This window comes from Mobula birostris, chromosome 32 (assembly GCF_030028105.1).
Source record: "Mobula birostris isolate sMobBir1 chromosome 32, sMobBir1.hap1, whole genome shotgun sequence".
Classification (NCBI taxonomy): Eukaryota; Metazoa; Chordata; class Chondrichthyes; order Myliobatiformes; family Myliobatidae; genus Mobula; species Mobula birostris.
In genome coordinates, this window is record NC_092401.1 from 127,707 (window position 1) to 151,668 (window position 23,962).

General features: G+C 39.1%; 1 protein-coding gene across 1 annotated transcript in view; it reads right to left on the minus strand.

The window, feature by feature from the left end:
- Window positions 1-7,555: 7,555 nt before the first annotated feature.
- LOC140191280 (complement C3-like) overlaps window positions 7,556-23,962 on the minus strand; it is a 215,486-nt gene continuing 199,079 nt past the window's right edge. The window contains exons 33-41 of the mRNA XM_072248549.1: window positions 20,201-20,252; window positions 19,140-19,227; window positions 18,463-18,552; window positions 15,981-16,086; window positions 15,467-15,556; window positions 13,421-13,501; window positions 12,150-12,233; window positions 11,352-11,487; window positions 7,556-8,078 (exon numbers count right to left, since the gene is read on the minus strand). Of these exons, the coding sequence (XP_072104650.1) occupies window positions 7,937-8,078; window positions 11,352-11,487; window positions 12,150-12,233; window positions 13,421-13,501; window positions 15,467-15,556; window positions 15,981-16,086; window positions 18,463-18,552; window positions 19,140-19,227; window positions 20,201-20,252 (869 nt within the window). The 3' untranslated portion in view covers window positions 7,556-7,936. The remainder of the gene's footprint in view (window positions 8,079-11,351; window positions 11,488-12,149; window positions 12,234-13,420; window positions 13,502-15,466; window positions 15,557-15,980; window positions 16,087-18,462; window positions 18,553-19,139; window positions 19,228-20,200; window positions 20,253-23,962) is intronic.

Genomic DNA, 23,962 nt, shown 5'->3' on the forward strand with positions numbered 1-23,962 from the left:
TCTGATTATGGAATCTCCTGACACCACTGTAATCTTCTTCACCTCACTGCTCTTCTGAGCCATAGCAGTTTCACTGCCAGAGACCAGATCACTGCGGCTCTCCACTTTCTGGTCATCCCCCGATCAGTATCTAAAGTAGTATACTTAATATTTGAGAAGAATGGCCACAGGTGTCCTCTGCACTGGCTGTGCATTTCCCTTCTATTGACAGTCACCCATTTACCTCTCTCCTGCAACCTTGGAGTGAGTACCTCCTTATAGCTCCTATCTATCACCTTCCATATGAAACAAAAGTCATCGAGCTGTAGTTCCAGTTCCTTAGTACCTTCTCTCAGGAGCTGCAGCTTGGTGCACGTGGTGCAGAAGAGATTTCCTGGGAGGCTGGAGGCAACATCTCACACACAGTATCAAACACAGCCCCTGGAGCCATTCTCACTAACCTAACAAAGAAGGAATGAACAAATGAGAACAAAAAGAGATATTTTAACCCTAGCCCTCTTTGGCATGTGGATGTGTGGCAGAGGAACTGGTGCAAGGGGCAGGGGTTCAGATTTACAGATCATTGGGATCTCTTCTGAGGGAGGTACAACCTGTACAAAGGGACAGGTTACACCTGTACATGAGGGGGAGGGGGACAAATATCTTTGCGGACAGGTTTGCTAGGGTTGGTGAGTTGCAATGTAAAAGCCAGACAAAATCGAAAAGGATGAATACAGGAATAGCTAACAAGAAAGTCAAAGCCAAAATAAAGCCAAAGAGAGCAAAAATTAATGGGAAGTTAGAGGACTGAAGCTTTTACAAATGAACAGAAGGCAACTAAAAAGTCATTAAGAAAGAAAAAATGGAATATGTAAGTAAGCTAGCCAATAATATTGGAGAGGATACCAAATATTTCTACAGTTACATAAAGTGTAAAAGAGTGGTGAGAGTTGATATTGCACCACTCGAAAATGATGCTGGACAGTTACTACTGGGGAAACAAGGAAATAGTGGATGGACTGAATAAGTATTTTTCATCAGTCTTCATTGTGGAACACACTAGCAGTATGCTGGCTGTTCGAGTGCCAGCTCAAATATCTGAGCTGCATGGGAGTCCTTGTACAGAAATCACTGAAGGCTAACTTGTTTGACAGCTGTGGCAGGATTTCAATTCCATTACCTCCTGCAAAGCTAAATCTTGCGACACAGGGGACAGCAGATCTTTGCTTCTGGATGAACTCAATGTCTTCTATGCTCACTTTGACCACCAGAACAGGAAAGAACTATCACGCACTCCCATGTCTTCCAATAATCCTCTGGCCTCAGCACCTGAAGATGATGTGCGTGTTGCCTTCAAGAGAATGAATCTAATAAAAACATCCGGTCCAGGCAGAGTACCTGGTCCAGTACTGAAGATCTGTGCTGACCATCTGCCTGGTGTATTCATGGATATCTTCAACCTCTCACTCTGACAGTCTGTGGTACCCACCTGCTTCCAGCAGGCTTTGATTGTACCAGTGCCCAAGAAGAGTGTGGTGACCTGTCTAAGTGACTATTGCCCAGTGGCAATTACATCCACAGTGATGAAGTGATTTGAGAGGCTGGCATTAAAGCATATCAGCTCCTGTCTGAATGGTGACTTGGATATGCTCCAATTTGCCTACCTGTCAGTACCTCCAGTTGAACTCAGTCATTTTGTGTTTTTCCCCTAGCTGTCAGTCTGCGGTTTTGAATTGCCACATGCTCCTGTCCGTGCTCCTGTTCTACTCCGGCCCCTGTATTACTGAGTACTCCATCTCTCACCTGTTTCTCATTATTACCTGTATTGCTGCCACCTGTATCTCATTATGCTCCACCTATCATCTGCCTCTCTGTTTATTGCTCAGTGTATTTCAGTCCTGTATTTTCAGATAGTGCCAGTGAACTTTCCTGAGCCTTTCTAGTATTCGTGTCTGTACTCTCTGTCTGAATATTGACTCTGCCTGTTTCCCGATTCTGATTTTTGGATTTCTCTGGAGGTTTTGATCTCTGCCTGAACTTTGACGCCGACTTTGTTTGCACCTCAGAATTTGTTACTCAATTAATATCACTGTGTGCACAGTACTGGGTCTGCAATTGGATCCCTGCTCCAGCACCCTGACACCTACCTAAGCAACAAGTCTGCAGCAGATGCCATCTCGTTGGCTCTGGAACATCTGGACCGCAAAGACACACATATCAGGATGTTTTTTATTGATTGCAGTTTGACATTTAATGACATCATCCCCTCAAGACTAATCGGTAAACTCCAAGACCTTAATACACCCTTGTGCAATTAGATCATCAATTTCCTCACTTGTAGACCTCATTCATCTCAGATTGGCAAAAATATCTCCTCCACAGTCTCCAGCGGCACAGGAGCACTGCAGGGATGTGTACTTAGCGCCCTGCTCTACTCATTTTACACCTATAACTGCATGGTTAGGTGCAGCTCCAACACCATATACAAGTTTGCTGATGACACCACTGTTGTGGGCTGTATCAAAGGGGGTGATGAATCAGCATATAGAAAGGAGATTGAAAACTTGACTGAGTGGTGTAGTAACAATAGCCTCTCACTCAGTGTTAATAAGACCAAGTAAATGATTGTAGACTTCAGAAGGGGGAAACCAGAGGTCCATTAGCCAGTAATCAGTGGAGGATCAGAGGTGGAGAGGGTCAGTAACTTTAAATTCCTGAGTGTCACTATCTCAAGATGACCTGCCCTAACCATCACTTAAATATAATTGCAACAGAAGCATGACAATGCCTGTCCCTCCGCAGAAGTCTGTGGAGATTCAGCATGTCGTCAGAAATCTTGGCAAACTTCTACAGATGTGTGGTGGGAAGTGTGCTGGCTGGCAGCATTACGGCCTGGTATGGGGACACCAATGCCTTTGAGTGAAAAATCCCACAAAAGGTAGTGGATTTGGCCCAGTACATCATGGGTAAAACCCTCTCCACCATTGAACATATCTATACGACACATTGCCATAGAAAAGCAGCATCCATCATCAATGATCTTCAACACCCAGGCCATGCTCTCTCTTCACTGCAACCATCAGGCAGAAGGTACAGTTGCCCCTAGACTTGCACCAACAGGTTCAAGAACAGTTATTACCCCTCAATCATCAGGCTCTTGAACAAAAGGGGATAGTTACACTCATTGAAAGACACATTTAAGGACTCTGTTTTATTGGCATTTCATGCTCATTATTTATTGCTATTTATTTATATCTGCATTTCCACTGTTTGTTTACAGTTTATAGCTCCTGATGTCGATAGTTACTGTTCTATAGATTTGCCAAGTATGCCCGCAGAAAAAGCATCAGTGTTGTGTGTGATGTTAATAAATTTTATTTTGACTTTGAACTTTGAGGTTGAGTCGGTGGTGAGGAAGGCAAATGTGATGTTAGTCTTAATTTCAAGAGGACTGGAATATATAAGCAAGCATGTAATGTTGAAGCTCTACAAACCACTAGTGAGGCTTCACGGAGTATTATGAGCATTTTTTGGCTCCTTGTCTAAGAAAAGATGTGCTGACCTTGGAGCAGGTGCAAAAGAGGTTCACAAAAATGATTTTGGATTGAAAAGCATGTCATATGAAGAGTGATGGCTCTGGGTCTATACTCACTGAATTCAGAAGAATGGAGGGGTGACATAATTGAAATCTATTGATTGTTGAAAGGCCTTGATAGAATGGATGGGGAGAGGATGTTTCCTATGGTGGGGGAGTCTAAGACCAGTAGATATAGCCACAGAAGATAGGGGCGTCCTTTACAACAGAGATGAGGAGGAATTTCTTTAGCCAGAGAATGTTGAAACTGTAGAATTTGTTACCACAGGTGGCTAAGAAGGCCTAGTCACTACGTATATTTAAGGCAGAGGTTGATAGATTCTTGATTAGTCAGGACATTAAGGGATATGGGGAGGTGTCAGGAGATTGGGGCTGAGAGGGAAAACAGATAAGCCATGATAAAATGCGGAGAGGACCAAACGTCCTAATTCTGCTTCTCTATCTTATGGTCTCAAACTAATGCTGACAGGAAGTATGTAAATGAGGGAAAGGGGGTTAATTTTAATGTGGTAAACACCAAAGATAATAGTGCACAATGAAAGAGGTGACAATGCTGATGACTATCCATTTTTTAGTTTCAATTATGCCAGAATGTGGCAAATATAACAATTGAAGGAAAACTTTATCAACTATGTTAAAGGCTGATGCTAGTAAATTGGCTTGATGAGATTCAAGCGAATCCTTCACGTGTATGTAATTTGGAGGCAATGTTACTTTGAAGAAATTATGTGAGGAAAGAGGCTTCTAAGAAGAGGGATCAAGAGTTAAATGTTTAAAGATAAAATTGAGATCTGATTTAAAGTAGGTGGTAATGATATTTGAGAAGGGAGAATGCCTAATGTTGAGGTAGTAATGACCTGAGCATTTACGTGGCAAAATTTGTGGAAGGAGGTGAGATTTGGACAAGATAAATATAGAGAGAGCAAGAATGGAGATTGCATTAAAAATCAAAGGTTGTAAGTTCAAGTGACAAGTGAGGTTAATAAGGGTAGAGTAGAGGATGTTGTCTACATGGATTTTATGCGCCATTTGACAAACTCCTTCATGTGAGACTAAACCGGAAGATTAAGATGCATAGGATCAGCAGCGAATTGGCTGTTTCGACTCGGAACTGGCTTGTGCATAGAAGACAAAGGGTAGTGGTTGAAGGGACTTATTTGAGCTGAAGGTGTTCCACGGGATCTGTGCTGGGACCTCTGCTGTTTGTGATGTATATAAATTACCTGAATGAAAATGTAGCTGGGTGGGTTAGTATGTTTGCAGATGGTACCAAGATTGGTGGAGATGTGTATAGTTTAAAAGACTGGCAAAGAATAGAATGTAATAGAGATCATTTGTAGATATGGGCAGAGAAATGGCAGATGGAGTTTAACCCATATAAATATGAGGTTCTGCACCTTGGTATGACAAATGCAAGGAGGCAATACACTGTTAGGGGCAAGAACCTTAATGGTGTTGCTGAGCAGACAGATCTAGGAATCCAGGTTCATGGCTACACAGATCGATAAGGTGATTAAGAACTGTTATGAAATGTTTTCTTTTATAAGTCAAGGAATTGAGTTCAGAAGTCAAGAGGTTATGTCGTAACTTTGTAAAACTCTGGTCAGCCACATCTGAAGTATTGCGTAACAGTTCTAGTTGCCCCACTAAAGGAAGGATGTTGAGGCTTTGGAAGGGTGCTGAAGAGGTTTACCCAGATGCTGCCTGGTTTAGAGGACATGTGCTATCTTGAGAGGCTGGATAAACTTGATCGTTTTCTCTGGAGTGGCGGAGGCCGAGGGGAGATCTGATACGGGTTTACAAGATTATGGGAGTCATAATCTCCTCCAGAAGTCCTCAGCATCCCAGGATGTTAGTATGCAGCTAATTTGATTCACCCCATGTGATATCAAGAAATGGCTAAAAGCACTGGATACTGCAAAGGCTATGGGCCCAGACAAAATCCCGGCAACAGTTCTGAAGACTTGTGCTCCAGGACTTGCTGTGCCACTAGCCAGGTTGTTACATTACAGCTACAACACCGGCATCTACCCAGCAATATAGAAAATTGCCCAGCTATGTTCTGTAAACAAGAAACAGGACAAGTTCCAACCCAGCCAAATACCATTCTGTCAGCCTACTCTCAATCATCAGCAAAGTAATGGAAGGGATTATCAGCAGTGCTGTCACGTAGCACCTACTCGGCAAAAACCTGCTTATGGATGCCCAGTTTGGGTTCTGTCAAGGCCACTCAGCTCCCTGATCCAAACATGGACCAAAGAGCTAAATATCAGAGGTGAACTGAGAGTGATAGCCCTCGACATCAAAACAGCATTTGACCAAGTTTGGCATCAAGGTGCCCTAGCTAAAATGGAGTCAATGGGAATTAGGGGGGAAAACCCTCCACTGGTTGGAATCATACCTGACACGAAGGAAAATCGTTGTGGTGGTTGGAGATCAATCACCTCATCCTCAGGACATCACTGCAGTGTTCTTCAAGGAAGTGTCCTCGGACCTACCACCTTCAGCTGCTTCATCAATGACCTTCCTTGCGTCATAAGACTAGAAGGGCTGAGATGACCTGTTGCCGTGCTGTTATTGTTATAGGTTATAAGGTCAGAAGTCCGAATGTTCACAGATGACTGAACAATGTTCTGCACCATTTGTGACTCCTCAGATAGTGAAGCAGTTCATACCTAAACGCAGCAGGATTGTTGGCCAAGATCTAATCTGGTTTTGTCATGCAGGATATAAGGCTCCAATGTTACTATTAAACTTGCTGCCAAGGATGTTGTGGTGTTTGTCAAGCTGACAATTATTTAATAGAAACCAAATGTCAATTTTAAGTCATTTCATCATGGGTTCACTAGATCCTTTCCATAGGACCTTTGTCACCTGCAACAAAACTGATCTTTTCAGGAGATTCTTCTTTCCACAACTTTGTTTTTGCTTTCCACTCCATTAGTCTTCATACTCAATGGATAATGTCAATAGGATTCCACCATCACACACTTTTCCTTCAAATCTTCTGTTTCTTGTTCTTTCAACATCTGCCTTTGTATCTCTTCCTTACCCAACACTGGAAACCCTGACATTCCAGGCCCCATTGATGTTCATTTGCACTACATCAATTTGATATATCAGTCAGTTTTTTTCTGATTCAGTCTCCTCTACATTGGAGAAACCAAAGTGTTTGCAGAACAAATGTTAAACTACAGGGATAATGAGTTTTCTGTCACTCAATTATCCATTGTTTTCTCATTCTCCTTGGTCCTCCTAACTTACTCCAATGATGCCTAACGTAAACTTGAATGCATTACTGGTATATTCCAGCCTTTGCAGCTTAAAATTAATGTTAAAGATCTGAACACCTTCACTTCTCATGGATGTTTTTTTTTAATTTACTATTTTTTCTCTGTTTTTGTTTCTATCTGCTAGTTTTTAAAGCACCTATATTAAACTTGTTCCTCACATGAACTCTACTTTTATGACCACAACCACTGTGAATTATGTTACTGGTCCAATAGACTCCTGTGTAGTACTGCACTTTGCCCAGATAGGTCTTTGATAAATATTGTGGATTTTATTCACTAGATTGACAAAAAGATCTATCTGGTTCATTAATACCCTTCTTGGAAGTTAATTTGCCATTCAGCTACATCCTAAAAGCAAATATAAATAAACATTTTCAGATCATATTTCCTCTGCATTGAACAGCTCAGCTTTGCTTAGCTCTCCTCTCCTGCACAACAGCACTGTGATTCGTGTTCATCCCCTTAGAATCTCCATCCTATGACAGATCTCCTTCAGAGTGTTTAAACAGTTCATTTTGCCATCTAGTTGCACCGGCCTCATATGTCCAAATACACAGTAATATAGTTGACTCTTATCTGCCTTTTGAAATAGACTGCGCAGCACAAAAGTCAATTAAGAAATGCAATGAACAAAATTAAAAAGGAAATAGGTTTAAATTCATGCAGAGCTATTTGAGAATACCAAAGGTTGTGTTTGGTGAGATAAGTCCTTTAATATCATATTGTTAACAAATTACCTCTTGCTATAAAAGTTTGCAAACATAATTCTGCACAATACAACCATAGCAACAGTGTAATTATTAGATATTTAAACACCTTGTTAAATGCATACTTATCTTTACAGAAAGACTGACCAGTCATTAGTATTCTATTATGATAGAAGTTGGAATTAACCATCGAAAAGAGACACTTAAACTAAATTGCATTCAATACCATACTACTCTGTTCATTCCTTCAAATTTTTGCAGTGAAAAAGATCTGCATTGAATTTTACAAATTTGATAACGAAGCTTTCACTGGGAATTGTTGCATATGTGTTTTTATCCACTTATTTCAATCTGTACTGTAGTTAATATGGACACCCGTGAAACCGGAGGTTTTCAGAAAATGATTCTAGATCTTGACAGAGTTGTCTGTACTTTCGCTCTTGGCATTCTACATCATTTGGCCACTTTTCCATCCAAGTGCTTTCACCAACCAGGTAGTTAATTCTGAAATTTTGAAACTTAGTCAGTATGAAGAAGAACAAGCACGAGAACTGATTACAAGCATTTTCTAAATTGATTCAACGTTGATAAAATATCCATTGGTTTTTCAAAATTATTAAAATTAAGAGTGTGGATTCACCCCCTCTATAGTGAATTCTGAAGTTAGAACCAACTACAGAAGAGAGTCAACAAAGTGGTATGGTGGAGTCTGGGACTTTCTCCAACAGGGGATGTAACTATACAATTGAGTGGGAGCTTAAAAAAAAGAAAATTAAATTATTTGAGAGATTACATTAACAAAGAGATGAAGTCATAGATTTAAAATAGGCATTTGCCATTCAGGACCAAGATATAAAGAATGTTTCCAGAAGACTGGAAAATGCAAATGTTACTCCACTGTTCAAGAAGGGAGAGAGGCAGAAGAAAAGAAACTATATGCCAGTTAGTCTAACTTTAGTGGTTGGGAAGATGTTAGAGTCAATTATCAAGGATGAAGTCTCAGGGTACTTGTAGGCACATGATAAAACTGGCATGATAAAACATGGTTTCCTCAAGGGAAAATCTTGCCTGACAAATCTGTTGGAATTCTTTGAAGAAACAACAAGCAGAATAGACAAAGGAGAATCAGTTGAAGTGGTGTACTTTGATTTTCAGAAACCTTTGACAAGGTGCCACAGATGAGGCTGCTAAACAAGCAATAAGTCCATGGTACTACAGGAAAGATTCTAGCATGGATAAAGCAGTGGTTGATTGGCAGGAGGCAAAGACTGGGAATAAACAGAGGCTATCCTGGTTGGCTAATGGTGACTAGTGGTGTTCCGCAGGGGTCTGTGTAGGGACCGATTCTTTTTATACCACAGGGGTCTGTGTAGGGACCGATTCTTTTTACATTAAATGTCAATGATTTGAAGGATGGAATTGATGGCTTTGTTGCAAAATTTGCAGAAGGTATGAAGATAGGTGGAAGGGCAAGTAGTTTTGAGGAAGTAGAGAGGCTGCAGAAGGACTTAGACAGATTAAGAGAGTGGGCAAAAATGGCAGATGGAATACAGTGTCATGAAGTATATGGTAATGCACTTTGGTAGAAGAAATGAAAAGGTTGACTATTTTCTAAATGGAGAGAAAATACAAAAAAAAAATGAGGCACAAAGGGACTTGAGAGTCCTTGTGCAGGATTCCCTAAAGGTTAATTTGCAGTGTCAGTCAATGGTAGGGAAGGCAAATGCAATGTTAGCATTCATTTCAAGAGGACAGGAATATAAAAGCAAAGATGTAATTTTGAGACTTTATATAGTATTGGTGAGGTCTCACTTGGAGTATAGTGAGCAGTTTTGCACCTTTTATCTTAGAAAGAAGGTGCTGAAACTGGGGATGGTTCAACAGAGGTTCACGAAAATGATTCCAGGAATGAATGGTCTGTCATGTGACGAGTGTTTGATGGCTCTGGGCCTGTATTCACTAGAATTCAGAAGAAATAGGGGAAACCTCATTGAAACCTATCAAAAAAAAAGGCCTTGATAGAGTGGATGTGGAGAGGATGTTTCCTATGTTGGGAGAGTCTAAGACCAGAGGACACAGTCTAAGAATAGTGGGGAGTCCTTTTAGAATGGAGATGAGAAAGAATTTCTTTAACCAGATAGTGGTGAATCTATGGAATTCCTTACCACAGGCAGTTGTAGAGACCAAGTCTTTATGTATATTTAAGGCAGAAGTTGATAGATTCTTGATTGGTCAGAGCATGCGGGGATACAGGAGAAGGCAGGAGATTGAGGCTGAGGGGAAAATTAGGTCAGCCATGATGAAATGGCAGAGCAGATTCGATGGGCCAAATTGCCTAATTCTACCCCTATATTTTATGGTATTATAGTCTAAGTATCTTCATCTAATGTTAAACATCTCTTTATAGAATTCATAAGCAGGGGTTCCATGGCTGCATATATTCATGGCACTGTTGAAATGCTTTTAGATATTAAGTAACTCCTGGAATGTGAGGTTAACAACTCCTGGAATGTAAGTAATGCTCAGATAAAAGTTTGTTTTTAATGACTGAGCTGATGTGAGGGATTGAAAACCCTACTCCTTGTTTTATTTCCTTTGTTATAGGATGCAGAAGTGGGCTGTGAAGTGGCAGATGGAGTTCAAACCGGGGAAGTGTGAGGTGGTACACTTTGGAAGGACAAACTCCAAGGCAGAGTACAAAGTAAATGGCAGGATACTTGGTAGTGTGGAGGAGCAGAGGGATCTGGGGGTACATGTCCACAGATCCCTTAAAGTTGCCTCACAGGTTGATAGGGTAGTTAAGAAAGCTTATGGGGTGTTAGCTTTCATAAGTCGAGGGATAGAGTTTAAGAGTCATAAGGTAATGATGCAGCTCTATAAAACCCTGGTTAGGCCACACTTGGAGTATTGTGTCCAGTTCTGGTCACCTCACTATAGGAAGGATGTGGGAGCATTGGAAAGGGTACAGAGGAGATTTACCAGGATACTGCCTGGATTAGAGAGATTAAGGGAGCTAGGGCTTTACTCTTTGGAGAGAAGGAGGATGAGAGAAGACATGATAGAGGTATACAAGATATTAAGAGGAATAGATAGAGTGGATAGCCAGTGCCTCTTCCCTAGGGCACCACTGCTGAATGCAAGAGGACATGGATTTAAGGTAAGGGGTGGTAAGTTCAAGGGGGATATTAAAGGAAGGTTTTTTACTCAGAGTGGTTGGTGCATGGAATGCACTGCCTGAGTCAGTGGTGGAGGCAGATACACTAGTGAAATTTAAGAGACTACTAGACAGGTATATGGAGGAATTTAAGGTGGGGGGTTATATGGGAGGCGGGGTTTAAGGGTCGGCACAACATTGTGGGCCGAAGGGCCTGTACTGTGCTGTACTGTTCTATGTTCTATGTATGTATGTTCTATGTTATTAGGTAGGAGCCTGGGGACTTCCCAGGGATCGTGACGTAAGTAATCAGTTCATTACTAATTAGAGCTCGACAAAATCACGTTATGTCACAATTTAGCACTGACTTGCTTCCTTTGCTTGGAAATTGTGATGATGTCCTGGGCAGGTAAAATATCCTGTATATATGTAATTTCCTTCCATTCCATGTGTCAATTGTGTAAATTATCATCCTGGGACTTAATCCAATATTAATCTGTCTGAATTTGTTATGAAATTACATTTTCATCTTTAACAGTAGTTTCTCATGTACCCAAATTTTATTTGTGTGAAAAGTTCAAGAATGAATAAAGATCAACTATGATTCAGAATTTGCACCTTACCTGTCCTCCTCCTGCCACAGATCTGAGCTCTGTCCCATTATTAGATAATCTTTGTTCAATTCCACGCAAAATTTATCATCACAGTTGACATGTGTGATTAGTTTACGCACTTCTCCTTCAGCGACTGGATCACTTCCTGAAATAATAATTAGCAGTTTTAGATGATCCTATTCACCATTGTTTCAGGTTGTCAAATTTTTTTGGGAATGTTCTAAATTGCGGCTGATTTAATCTTAATGCTCAATATGTTTTGCTAATTATAAAATAAGTTTGGAGTAGCAGAGTATTCAATGAGAGTCAGTGAGGGTAGAAACAAGATGATTTGGCAAATTAATGTGCCGTGCAGGGGGCAGGCCTTCAGGTTCTTGGATAATTTTGATCTCTTCTGGGGGATAGATAATCTGTACAAAAGGGACAGGTTGCACCTGAACCCGAGGGGGACCAATATTCTCATGGGCAGGTTTGTTAGAGCTGTTGGGGAAGTTTTCCATAGATGCTGCCTGGCCTACTGAGATTCTTCAGCATTTTGTGTGTGTTGCTCAGATTTCCAGCAGTTGCAGATTATCTTTTGTTTGTCATTTGTGTGACATGTGGTCAGGGTCTTGGACTATGAGTTTTTTTGCATGACAATGTGTGTTTCTTCTCCCTTGCTATTTTGAATATGTTTTGCATCTTGGTCCCAGAGGAATACTATCTCGCTTGGCTGTATCCATGTGTGATTGTTAAATTTGATTTGATTTGATTTGATGTGTCTTTGCTGTGTGCTGCTCATCATGCAAAAGTATAAAAATTACTCACCCTGTTTGATAAGAGTCTGAATTTTTATTTTGTAGAAAACATAATTGTCTCTCTTTTCCTTATCAAGGAATTTCACTTTGTAAACTAGAGAGAGAAAAAAAAATTAAAGCAATGCCCTGGAAATTGAATTATGCCAATTTTAGCACAAGGAAACATTTGATTGACTGAAAAATAAGAGCTGAAATTGGCTAAATCAAACATGAAATAGCATTAGAGTGCTTTATATAACCTGGAAAATGCTCTACTATTGGATCCTTATGATTCCTGGTGGAACATTGCCCAATTCTGAACATCTCCATCTGCTCTCTAGTGAACTTGGACACTTTTAATTGCTATCATGGAGTGGAAAGCCAAAAGAACAACAGTTCTGACATTTACTTAAAAAGACATAGGAGTCCTCGTCAGTATGATACATAATAGGAAGGAGACCAAGACACAAAGAAGGCCCATCATAAAACTATGACTTTAGCACATACTGTACTGTAGCATTCTGTGAAGTGTTGAATGAAATTTCATTGTCTCTTAGGATATGTGATTGTAATTTCCATGCCATTGTTTGCACTCAAAAGAGGGAGATTTTCCAAAACATACATTTTACAAAAAAGTCTTAATTTTTTTAATGATGAGAGTACAGAAATTTTGTAGCATGCTATTAAATTAAGTTCAACATGGATTCATTCATTCATGCATTTTGTCCTGTGTAGGTTGGCTTTGACAGCAAGATGCAAGGGCATTTTATGTGTCACCTAGACTCTTCTGGCTGATGTGGAGAGGACCTTATATACACTGTGCAATTTTTGGTGACTGCTTTAGAAATCTTCCCTTTTCTCTCCATTTCAAAGATCATTAAATTATATACACATAACTGGAAGAGCAAGCCATATATGGAGCACATCGTATGGTACCTTTCCTCTTCCTCCTACTACTCTCTGAATCAGAATAGTAGATTAGTAGACTAAGGATTTACTGAAACAGATGAGTTTTACAACAATACAGTAGCTTAACAGCTATCATTACTCATACTAATTTTTTAATGTCAATTATATTTAATTTCACATCTGCATTGATAGGATTTGAATACATATTTTAGATCAATATTCCAATACTTTGTACAGCCACCGAATCCTTTAACTTCATCGAAATGCTGGTAGAAATCAAGTTTTAATCAACACAATGATCAAACATGATTAAATATAAAATAATGAAAGATGTGTAAAATTGTTGGATTGTTCAGATGATGTGTAATATAGCTTGAATAGGAATATATTTACTGTAATCTGTTCCTGCGGCACATGACACCTCATCACGTTTTTCAGGGTCTTTTTCCTCTGTCTTTATGGAAACGCAGCTTCCTACAGACACAGAGAAAGGGGGATTGAATTTCTGAAATAACTCTATACATCATTTAAAATTCTTAAAGACAAGGGTGGAATGTTCCATTTTTAATCTTCCATTGCTCAAAAGGTCTTTGATATTATAATGTACAACTTTCCTTCCCTAGAGATTTTTTCAACCATTTAGCTTCACATGGATATAGTCTGCAGTGAGTCAGAATTCTGTCAAGAGAAAAAGTAAATATTTCAGGTCCATCACCATTCAGGAATTCTGAAATGTTAATTCTGAGCTATTAATTCTGTTTCCTCTTCACAGAAGTTTCTTAACCTATTTAGTTTTTATTTCAGAGTTCTAGCATCAGATTTCCTTCTTATATTCCTGTTGATGTGTCAATTCAGTATAATTGACTCCCAATTTATTTTAGTACAAATTGAATTGCTAAGTTTAATTTAAATTGTCCAACTGTCAGAATGAAGTCTGAACCCAAGTTATTTATCCTGGCCTCCAGACTTGTTTAGTAACAGCAACAGTACACTAGTACAGATGAGATTAGCCCAAATTCAAATACTAATCTTTTCTTTAACTGTGAATTAGTACTGTTTGTTAAATAAAATATTTATTCTCCTCTTTCCCCTTTAACACTTCTTGAACTATCTGATTGATTTGACCTCCTTTACTAGTTTATTTTGTTCAATGTACGATCATTATTACTACACCGAAGGTGTAAAACTTCATATTTCTTCCTTGAATGTATTATTCCTTAATATTTTTCTAGTAGAGTATTTAGTAGAAGCTTTTGAAACATTTTGTTTTAATTTGGGGATATGATTCAACAGCAAACCAAAATGATTGACAGGTAAGAATTCTGTAATGAATGAACCAGCTGTTGCAACTTTAATGGCTCAGTTTGTCTTGGACTTTGAATCAGATGGAGGGTCATGTGTTTGCCTCAGTCACACCACCGAACCCACAATGAACATTGACTTGTTGAGCCTTAAATCCTCTAGAGGTAAAATAATTTTCACAGAAGAAAAACTCACCCGATGAGACTGGATGTTACCATTAAATTCACAGTCACACAAAATTATTTAGAACAGAGGTCTAAATATTAGGGCAGTAGCACAGTCAAAGAGATTTATGTATATACAATATATGACAGTATTCAATGCAATTCATCCCATGATGTTGGTTAACCAACAAAAAAAAAGAATTTTGGTGGTTTAATTTTTACTAAACATCCATGAATTTTTCAAATTTCATGGTTTTTTTTATCAGATCTCACTGATATTACCTCCTATAACTGACACTAATGTACAAGCATGGATATTGGTATCCTGCTATCATGGCGAAGAGGAGTGAAGCATTTTGGACAAGCTGATCAAAAGCTGGTGAAAATGTCCCCATTGATACGAAAGGAAGGGAAAAGCAGCGAATGATTAAGGTAGATGATTTGATAATTTTAATTTATTTGAATTTAAGTTATTTGAATTTTCAGGTTTCTGAATAATTTGTGTTTTTTAAAATTGTTTCCTAGTTTTTGATTTTTTTAGAAATGTTCTATTTTTGATAGCTCTGGCAAATGCAGGATGTGGATGAGCCAAATGATTTGCATAATAATCAGAATCAGGTTTATTATCACTGGCATGTGACATGAAATTTGTTAACTTAGCAGCAGCAGTTCAATGCAATACATAATCTAGCACAGAGAGAAAAAAGAATAAGTAAAATAAAATAAAACATAATAATAAATAAACAAGTAAATCAATTACTTGTAATTTTATTTACATCTGAAATTTTTTCAGCCACAGAAATTTACAAAAAAATGATGGAGCCGCCTTTCACCAAGCACTCGCTGCAACAATTGTACAAAGTACTTCTCTGTTTTCTTTCGAGCGCACCGAGTTTATTAGGTCAGAATTTGTGATTAACATTGCGATGAAGGAATAGGATGGTGCAGTCAGTATGGAAGAAATGTATCTTACCTTCGGCACATTTGCACACATCACCTTGACAGATTTTACTAAGCATCCCGCTGTTTCCAGGGACATTGTAGAATCTAGTGCAACTCTTTGCTATAGCCAGAGGAAAAATAGTGTGAATATAGCAAAATTTAAGCAGTTAATTAGAACATTAATACCTGACTTCTTAAAATGCTTTCTGTCTGGCAGTAGCTCAAACTGCTATGTATAAAAGTACAGTTTTCATTATCAAAATAAAACAAATTGAAATGAACTAATATTAGGAACAAATCAATTGAAATCCTTTAGAGTTACCTTTTACTGAGCATTTATCAACAGTTTTCAATGGTCAAATTAATAAATGTGTAATGTGTTGTTTTGGAATTTTATCACTAATTCATTTGATTAGTTTGTTTTAAGGCAATGTGGCATTCTTTTTTTTCCAAATAGAAAGTATTTATATACTTACAATAATCATTAACAAATTTCATTACAAAAATTTATGCTCAATTAATAAAGCAGCCATCTAAGTGCTCACTTGTATCATAGTATTCATAGATCTTGACAGAGCCAGGTTGAATGAGTCCAACTTTGTAGAATTGGTGTACTTTAAATGCAACACAAGTGTCTTCAAGGTTTGATACCTGTTTTGGATAAAAAGCCACAGTGTATGCATCAGAGTACAATTGCTCAGTTCCTGACGCACCTTCCCCTTTCCTTTCCAGTCCTGAAGAAGGGTCTAGGCCCAAAACATCGACTGTTAATTTGTTTCCAGAGATGCTGCCTAACCTGAAATTATCACTGTTGCTATTGTTCTAAATTCCAGAATTCCCACGCATTCTGTGGGAATCCCTTCAGCAGAAGGATATCAGGGTTCCAGAGGGGATGTCATTGCCATCATTTCAAGCATAGTTACTGACAGGTAATGAAGGAATACCCACAACACATAAAATAAAACAGTATATGTGAATTTAATGAAATTGGGATAGTATTATTGGTAGCATTGCTCCCCAATAATGGTTGTTTAATATACTGGTTACATCAGAAGCATTTAAAATAAATTAAACCTGCACCATGTTGATATACGAAACATTGAGTAACGCAAGCTGACTAAATTTTAAATATAAAATTATTAATAAGAAAGACTTATTATCACTTTAGAAAGTTAAAACTCATGAGCACAACATTATCTACTATACTTTACCTCTTCTGGACTATGAACTTACCAAAAGCCAAAGAGATTGTTACTTTCTCCTGCTTGTATTGCATGTGATTTTCAATAAACCCGATCTAGTGTTTTCAAGTGATCACATTGTCTAAATTATCCATTTCTTGAACCAACTTATGGCATTACTCAAAGGGAATTATGCAGGAACAGTTAAGGGAGGTTTTAATTAATATCAGATTTTGAGCTATTGAAAAGACATAGTTTTTTACAATGATTCTGCTGTTCCCATTTGTACCTCCTCCAGGCATGTCATCTGTTTATTAATATTAATTTTCCTTAAATCTCTGTTATTTGGCCTTCCTGTTGTTTTCTCCATTCCTCCCCCTATTTTCCCTTAAAACCTGTTTACACTGTAATTTTACCTACTTCCAAGGAAAGAGCTTCATGCTGAAGGGCCACCTCTTATTCTCTCTCCAACTTCTGTCCAGCTTATTGTGTCTTACCAGAAGTTCCCACATTTCATATTTGCAGCACTTTGCTTTTGTCTTGTGGGTTCTTCTCCAACTTCAAAGGCAGAGTCTCAGGATCAAAAACAACTAGCTTCCACTGGGGTTATGGACTCGGGGATGATTTACAAAGCCAAAGCATGACACATAGAAACCTCAAAGGAGGGACATGGTGTATCCTGTGATGTAGTGTATTCCTTCTGCAATTCACACAGATTTTTATACTCTCCCATATGTTCCTTTTCTGCTTTAAGTGGCCATGGTCCAGTAATTCCTAAGAGAAATTGCCAAGAGACATTGCCTATTCACCATGGAAGCTTTGAGAAAATAACTGCTTTTTTTATATTCCTCTGTCCATCTAGTGATGATCATCTATGACACAAGTTGGAGTAGAGTGTCTGGTTCATGTTTTTGCATCCAGTGTCAGGCATGTCAATGATGTGGCCTACCAACTGGAATAGAAGGACTGATGTCCATGTGACAACATGGCTTGTTTATGCATGCAGTAAATCTGAAGGAGTATGTGCAGGAAACAACAGTAGTATCTTTCCAGTTTCTTGCGGTGCCTGCTATAGAATCCAGTAGAGGATTGTGGAGAATGTACTCACAGCATGGCATTTGTACTCTTTATCTTAAAACATTTTCATGCAATCATCCATCCACTTCAATGGAAAGGTTAAACCCCAAGGGATGGAGTTCAGCTAATGTACATTATTTTGAATCAATTAATTTAAATTTTACCAAATGTTTTAAAGTTATTTTGGACTTTTAGTGTTGTTTTAATCTATTTGATATTTTTATACCATATGATTGACTTTAGTTTATTCCTAAGCATTTAAATATAAAAAAGAAGCATACCAGCTTCTTGTTTTGCAACCATTTTAGTCTTGAAGAGATGATCATTATGGAGCCCTTAACATATTTCTTGGGTTAAGCTTGTCATTTATTGTGAGAAGGCACTGGGTTTTGTTTGGCTTCAGTGGGTAACATTTCATTTATCACCTCCAGGTCAGAAACTGCAGGTTCAGGCCCTACGCTAAAAACTTGAATACTAAATCTTCTGTGCAGCTCTGAGGGAGTGCTGTCCTATTGGAAGTGTTCCTTGTCAGACAAGTTATAAATTTGGCTGCAAATGTTCTCTTGGAACAACTTTTGAAGAAGGGCTCGAAGCTTTCTCCTAATTTTGAACAAAGTTTTCTCCTCAACCCAACACCACGTAAATCCAGCATCTGATCATAATCTCCAGTGCACATGTTTAAACTTGTTAAATACAAAATGGGGGTCAACAGACTATTACATTTTTTGGTATATTTTTCTATAATTGCAAAATATAAGAATCTTCTTACCGATTCTAAATAAATGATCAGTGATCCTCTGGTGGATAATGCTTTGTCAATTTCATATCTTGATATATAATCCTCAATTCCATTTTTAAGCTAGAAACAGAGTGCAATAATTTTAATAATGCATGGTTTGTAAAGTCAATCAGTAAAGAAATGCAAATTAAGCAAGTCAAAAATCCAAACCCATTTGGTGGCAGGATTATACAAAAAGATTTCAAGGTAAAGCTGAAGGAGGGGAACACCAGCAGGTTGGATTGGTGAGAGAGTGGTGATGGTACTGAAGGGTAAGAAAGGTATAGAAGCATAGTGTGGTGAAAGTCAGGGGAAGAAAGATGGTATCCTGCTAGTGAAGAGCAGTGGATTAATATATTCTTGTTCATTGTGCTTCAGAGGTCCTGAATACCTCTTCTACATTAACACATTACTGGTAGATTCACTCTTGACCTTATCTGATTTTAATAGAGATAATAAAGTTCAATTGAGCTATAAGGGCTACTCCGGTATTTTTATGAACACTTGATTCTCTTTGCTAGCTAGTGGTTGTAGCCCACGCAGAAGATCTCAAAACCATCAGAATATATGCTCCACCTATCTCTTCTATAACCTTAGTTTGAAATATGTACATGAATATTTCTGCTAAATAAATTCAAGTTATTCTTAATGAATAAAACATGACATACTTGACCAAGATCATTGGTATCTGGAGAGAATCCAGTCAACATGGAGATATCTAAAATGACCATTGAGGATTCTTTATTACCATGATAGCTGTAAAGGGCAAAGTAAAACAGATTAGCCCACAGTGGATCTTTGGAGCGTATAGCAACTGAAACAAAAGAGGAGAGCAAAGTGAGGTTACTTCTGATGAGGACCAGTGATGAATAGTTCTTAATCAGTGGCACCTCTCAACCATCTCTGCATGAAACCCCATTAGTGAGAGGATCACCACTCTACAAGATGTAAACAATAATATGCTGATAGCTTGAAATAATGAGCTTCATTCTGTGGGGTTATTCACTCTTGGAAGAGAGGACTGGCATATTTTGTGTGATACAAATTTCTTTGCACAATATGTGTCAAGTCTCATTCCTGAAGAAGACCACTAAAGCAGAGTCCTTCCCAGTGGGCTCAGCAGGTTTTGTAGCCACACTTCTACCACCGTTCTTCTCCATCAGCTCCGGCTTCCATCCCACTGTCCTATCACACTCAGTTTGCCAGGAGCAATGTATCTCCTCGACCACGATGAGCATTTCTGTGCGCTCAATCATCTGCCTTTTGTGGCCGAGGACCCTAACTGCAGCACAGGGAAATGATTGGGAGTCTCATTGCTGTGAGGGGTGCTCCTCCATAGGTCCTGTTTTAGGATTTTGTGTCTTTTTTTTAATAGGAAGCTCAATTTGATTTTAATTTTTTTGAAAAATAGGGATGTTCAGCACAATCAGAAAGAATGATGCACTGTCTCTTCGCTTTGGAACTTCCTTCTAAAATGGCAATAAATGTTTGGGCAATAATCCTACATTTGTGAACTAAGTCACAGGCATTTTTGAAGGATAAATAAAACAGGATATGGATCATCGCTCAGACATGATCTCACTGGATGTTGAAACAGGATCAAAAGCCTCATAGTTATCCAAAGTTCCTCTTTTCTCAAGTTTTCTCTCATTAATTCCTGAAACCAACTTCTTGCCTGATAACAAAATACAAATGCAACTGCAAACTCATTGAGGTTTGAGCCACTTACCGTGCACAGATTTTTATCAGGAGAGAATTCTGAGCACCTTCAGGTCGCTTGGCTACAAATATGTAAAGGAAGGTGAATTATTGTAATCACAAACAATTTGATTTCCAATTGTAACTCTAACATGAATAAAGTGGAAGTGCATTCTTCAATGTAATTTATATAACTTAAAAATATACTTTCTGATACATTTGCTGCTGTAATCTAGAAAATGGAAGCAAGATTTCAGCCCTGCATCCATGTGCAGGTTTTCAGGAATAACTTGACCAGTTCGCCAAGGAATAACATCAACCTGAGAGATCAGACAGGAGTTTGGCAGAGTATCTGATTTGGAATAAATCATGTCTGACTGTGCAGTACTCACTCCATATTGCCCTTTTGGACAGCTGTTCAACTAGCTGAGTGTAGCTTAAATCCATGATTTTTCTGGGAGGAACAGTTTTATCGACAGAGCTGAAACTGACTTCATGTGCAGCTTATATTTTGAACTGTCAACCTGCTGATTTGCTGCTATTCCTCTGGCTACTTATCTGACGCTTAGTATCACAGAAGACAATTCAATTGCATTGAAGGGAGTCCTCTAACGAATTCAACATTTTCAATCAAATTTGAATTATGCAGAACTATCTGCTCTGTGGAATTAATTCAATAGCAAGAGGATAACCAGCAGCACCCAGATTCTCACCATTTCTTCTTAGACAGTACAATTCCTTCCCTAGAACCCTCTGACCTGTAAAATCTACTCCAACTTCAAACACCTCATGGAGCCTTTGGAAAGCATCAAGTTGGATAAGTCGCTGGGACTGGATGAGATCTACCACAGGCTACTGTGGTGGGCGAGGGAGGAGACTGCTGAGCCTCTGGCAATGATCTTTGAAACATCAATGGGGATGGGAGAGGTTCCGGAGGATTGGACAGTTGAGGATGTTGTTCCTTTATTCAAGAAAGTGAGTGGAGCTAGCCCAGGAAATTATAGACCAATGAGTCTTACTTCCATGGTTGGTAAGTTGATGGAGAAGATCCAGAGAGGCAGGATTTATGAACATTTGGAGAGGTATAATATGATTAGGAATAGTCAGCATGGTTTTGTCAAGGGCAGGTCATGCCTTACGAGCTTGATTAATTTTTTGAGGATGTGACTAAACACACTGATGAAGGAAGAGCAGCAGATGTAGTGTATATGGATTTCAGCAAGGCATTTGATAAGGTACCCCATGCAAGGCTTATTGAGTAAGTAAGGAGACATGGGATCCAAGGGGACATTGCTTTGTGGATCCAGAACTGGCTTGTCCACAGAAGGCAAAGAGTGGTTGTAGACGGGTCATATTCTGCATGGAGGTCCGTGACCAGTGGTGTGCTTCAGGGATCTGTTCTGGGACCCCTACTCTTTGTGATTTTTATAAATGACCTGGATGAGGAAGTGAAGGGATGGGTTAGTAATTTTGTTGATGACACAAAGGTTGGAGGTGTTGTGGATAGTGTGGAGGGCCTTCAGATGGTACAGTGGGATATTGATAGGCTGCAAAACTGGGCTGAGAAGTGGCAGATGGAGTTCAACCCAGATAAGTGTGAAGTGGTTCATTTTCGTAGGTCAAATATAATGGAAGAATATAGTATTAATGGTAAGACTCTTGGCAGTGTGGAAGATCAGAGGGATCTTGGGGTCCAAGTCCATAGGAGGCTCAAAGCAACTGCGCAGCTTGACGCTGTGGTTAAGAAGACATATGGTGTATTGGCCTTCATTAATCATGCAATTGAATTTAGGAGCTGAGAGGTAATGTTGCAGCTATATAGGACCCTGGTCAGACTCCACTTGGAGTACTGTGCTCAGTTCTGGTCGCCTCACTACAGGAAGGAAGCCATAGAAAGGGTGCAGAGGAGATTTACAAGGATGTTGCCTGGATTGGGGAGCATGTCTTATGAAAACAGGTTGAGTGAACTCGGCCTTTTCTCCTTGGAACAATGGAGGATGAGAGGTGACCTGATAGAGGTGTATGAGATGATGAGAGGCATTGATCGTGTGGATAGCCAGAGGCTTTTTCCCAGGCTGAAGTGCTTGCCACAAGAGGACACAGGTTTAAGGTGCTGGGGAGTAGTTACAGAGGGGATGTCAGGGGTAAGTTTTTCACTCAGAGAGTGGTGAGTGTGTGGAATGGGCTGCCGACAATGGTGGTGGAGACGGATACGATAGGGTCTTTTAAGAGACTTTTGAATAGGTACATGGAGCTTAGAAAAATAGAGGGCTATGGTTAAGTCTAGTAATTTCTAAGATAGGGATATGTTTGGCACAATTTTGTGGGCCGAAGGGCCTGTATTGTGCTGTAGGTTTTCTATGTTTCTATGTTTCTATAATATTCATAGTCTCAAGGAGCTTACTGATCAGATGGAGGCTTTATGGCCATTTGTGACCATATTTTCCAAAAACAAAAGGCTAATCACATTTCTCAATTGTAGATTCGAGTACCCTTGCTCATTATTTAAAGGTACAGTTTCTCCATCTGCCACCTTTTGAGACAGCCAGATCCAAACTCCATCACCAGCAAGTGAAATGTTTTGTATTCTCAACTCTCCCCTCATTTTTGCTTCCAAGTTCTAATTTTTTCCATCAGAAATCCTGTTTGAAATCAATTCTTTGCAGTTTTAAATACCTTGAAAACATTGCAATTTTTGAGGAATTGTGCAAGTGGACAATTCTTGACTGCTGGGACGCCTAATAGCATAAATCATTTGGGATATATCTGACTGTTGGATGATTGCAAAACTATATCAGGTTTGCTGCTAATACTTGTAGTTATGTTACTGATATGGTTGATCTTACTCTCGAGTTTCATTTTGAGTAATAGTCATAGGAAAGTACTGCATAGAAACAGGCCTTTCAGCCCATCTAGTCTGTGCCGAGTCTTTTAAACTGCCTACTCACATTACCTGCACTGGAACCATAGGCCTCCATACTCCTTCCATCTATGTACCTATCCAACTTTGTTTAAACATTGAAATCGAGTTTTCATGCACCACTTGTGCTGGCAGCTTGTTCCACACTCTCACAAACCAGCGTGAAGAAATTTCTCCTCATTCCCCTTAAATTTTTCACCCTTCACCCTTAACCCATGGCCTCTGGTTGTCGTCCCACCTAATCTCAGGGGAAAAAGCATGCTTGCATTTACCCTATCTATACCCTTCATAATTTTGTATACCTTTATCAGATTTCCTCTCAATCTTTCCTTATAACTCAGGTCTTCCAGACCTGGCAATGTCCTTGTAAATTTTCTCTATATTCTTTCAACTTTATTTACACCTTTCGTGTAGGTAGGTGACCAAAACTACACACAATACTCCAGATTAGGCCTCACCAACATCTTATACAACTTCAACATAACATTCCATCTCCTGTACTCAATGCTTTGATTTATGAAGGTCAATGTGCCAAAAACTTTCTTTATAACCTTATCTACCTATGACACCATTTTCAATGAATTATAGGCCTATATTCCCAGATCACATATTCTACCACACTCCTCAGTGCCCTACCATCCACTATGCAAGACCTACCATGTTTGATTCTACCAAAGTGCAACACCTCACACTTGTCTGTATTAAATTCTATTGCCATTTTCAGCTCATTTTTCCAACTGATGCAAATCCCTCTGCAAGCCATGATAGCCTTCCTCGCTGTCTACTGTACTCCCAATCTCAGTGTATTCAACAAATTTGCTGATCCTATTCATTACATTGTCATCTATGTAACACCCTGGGAAAGGTTACATT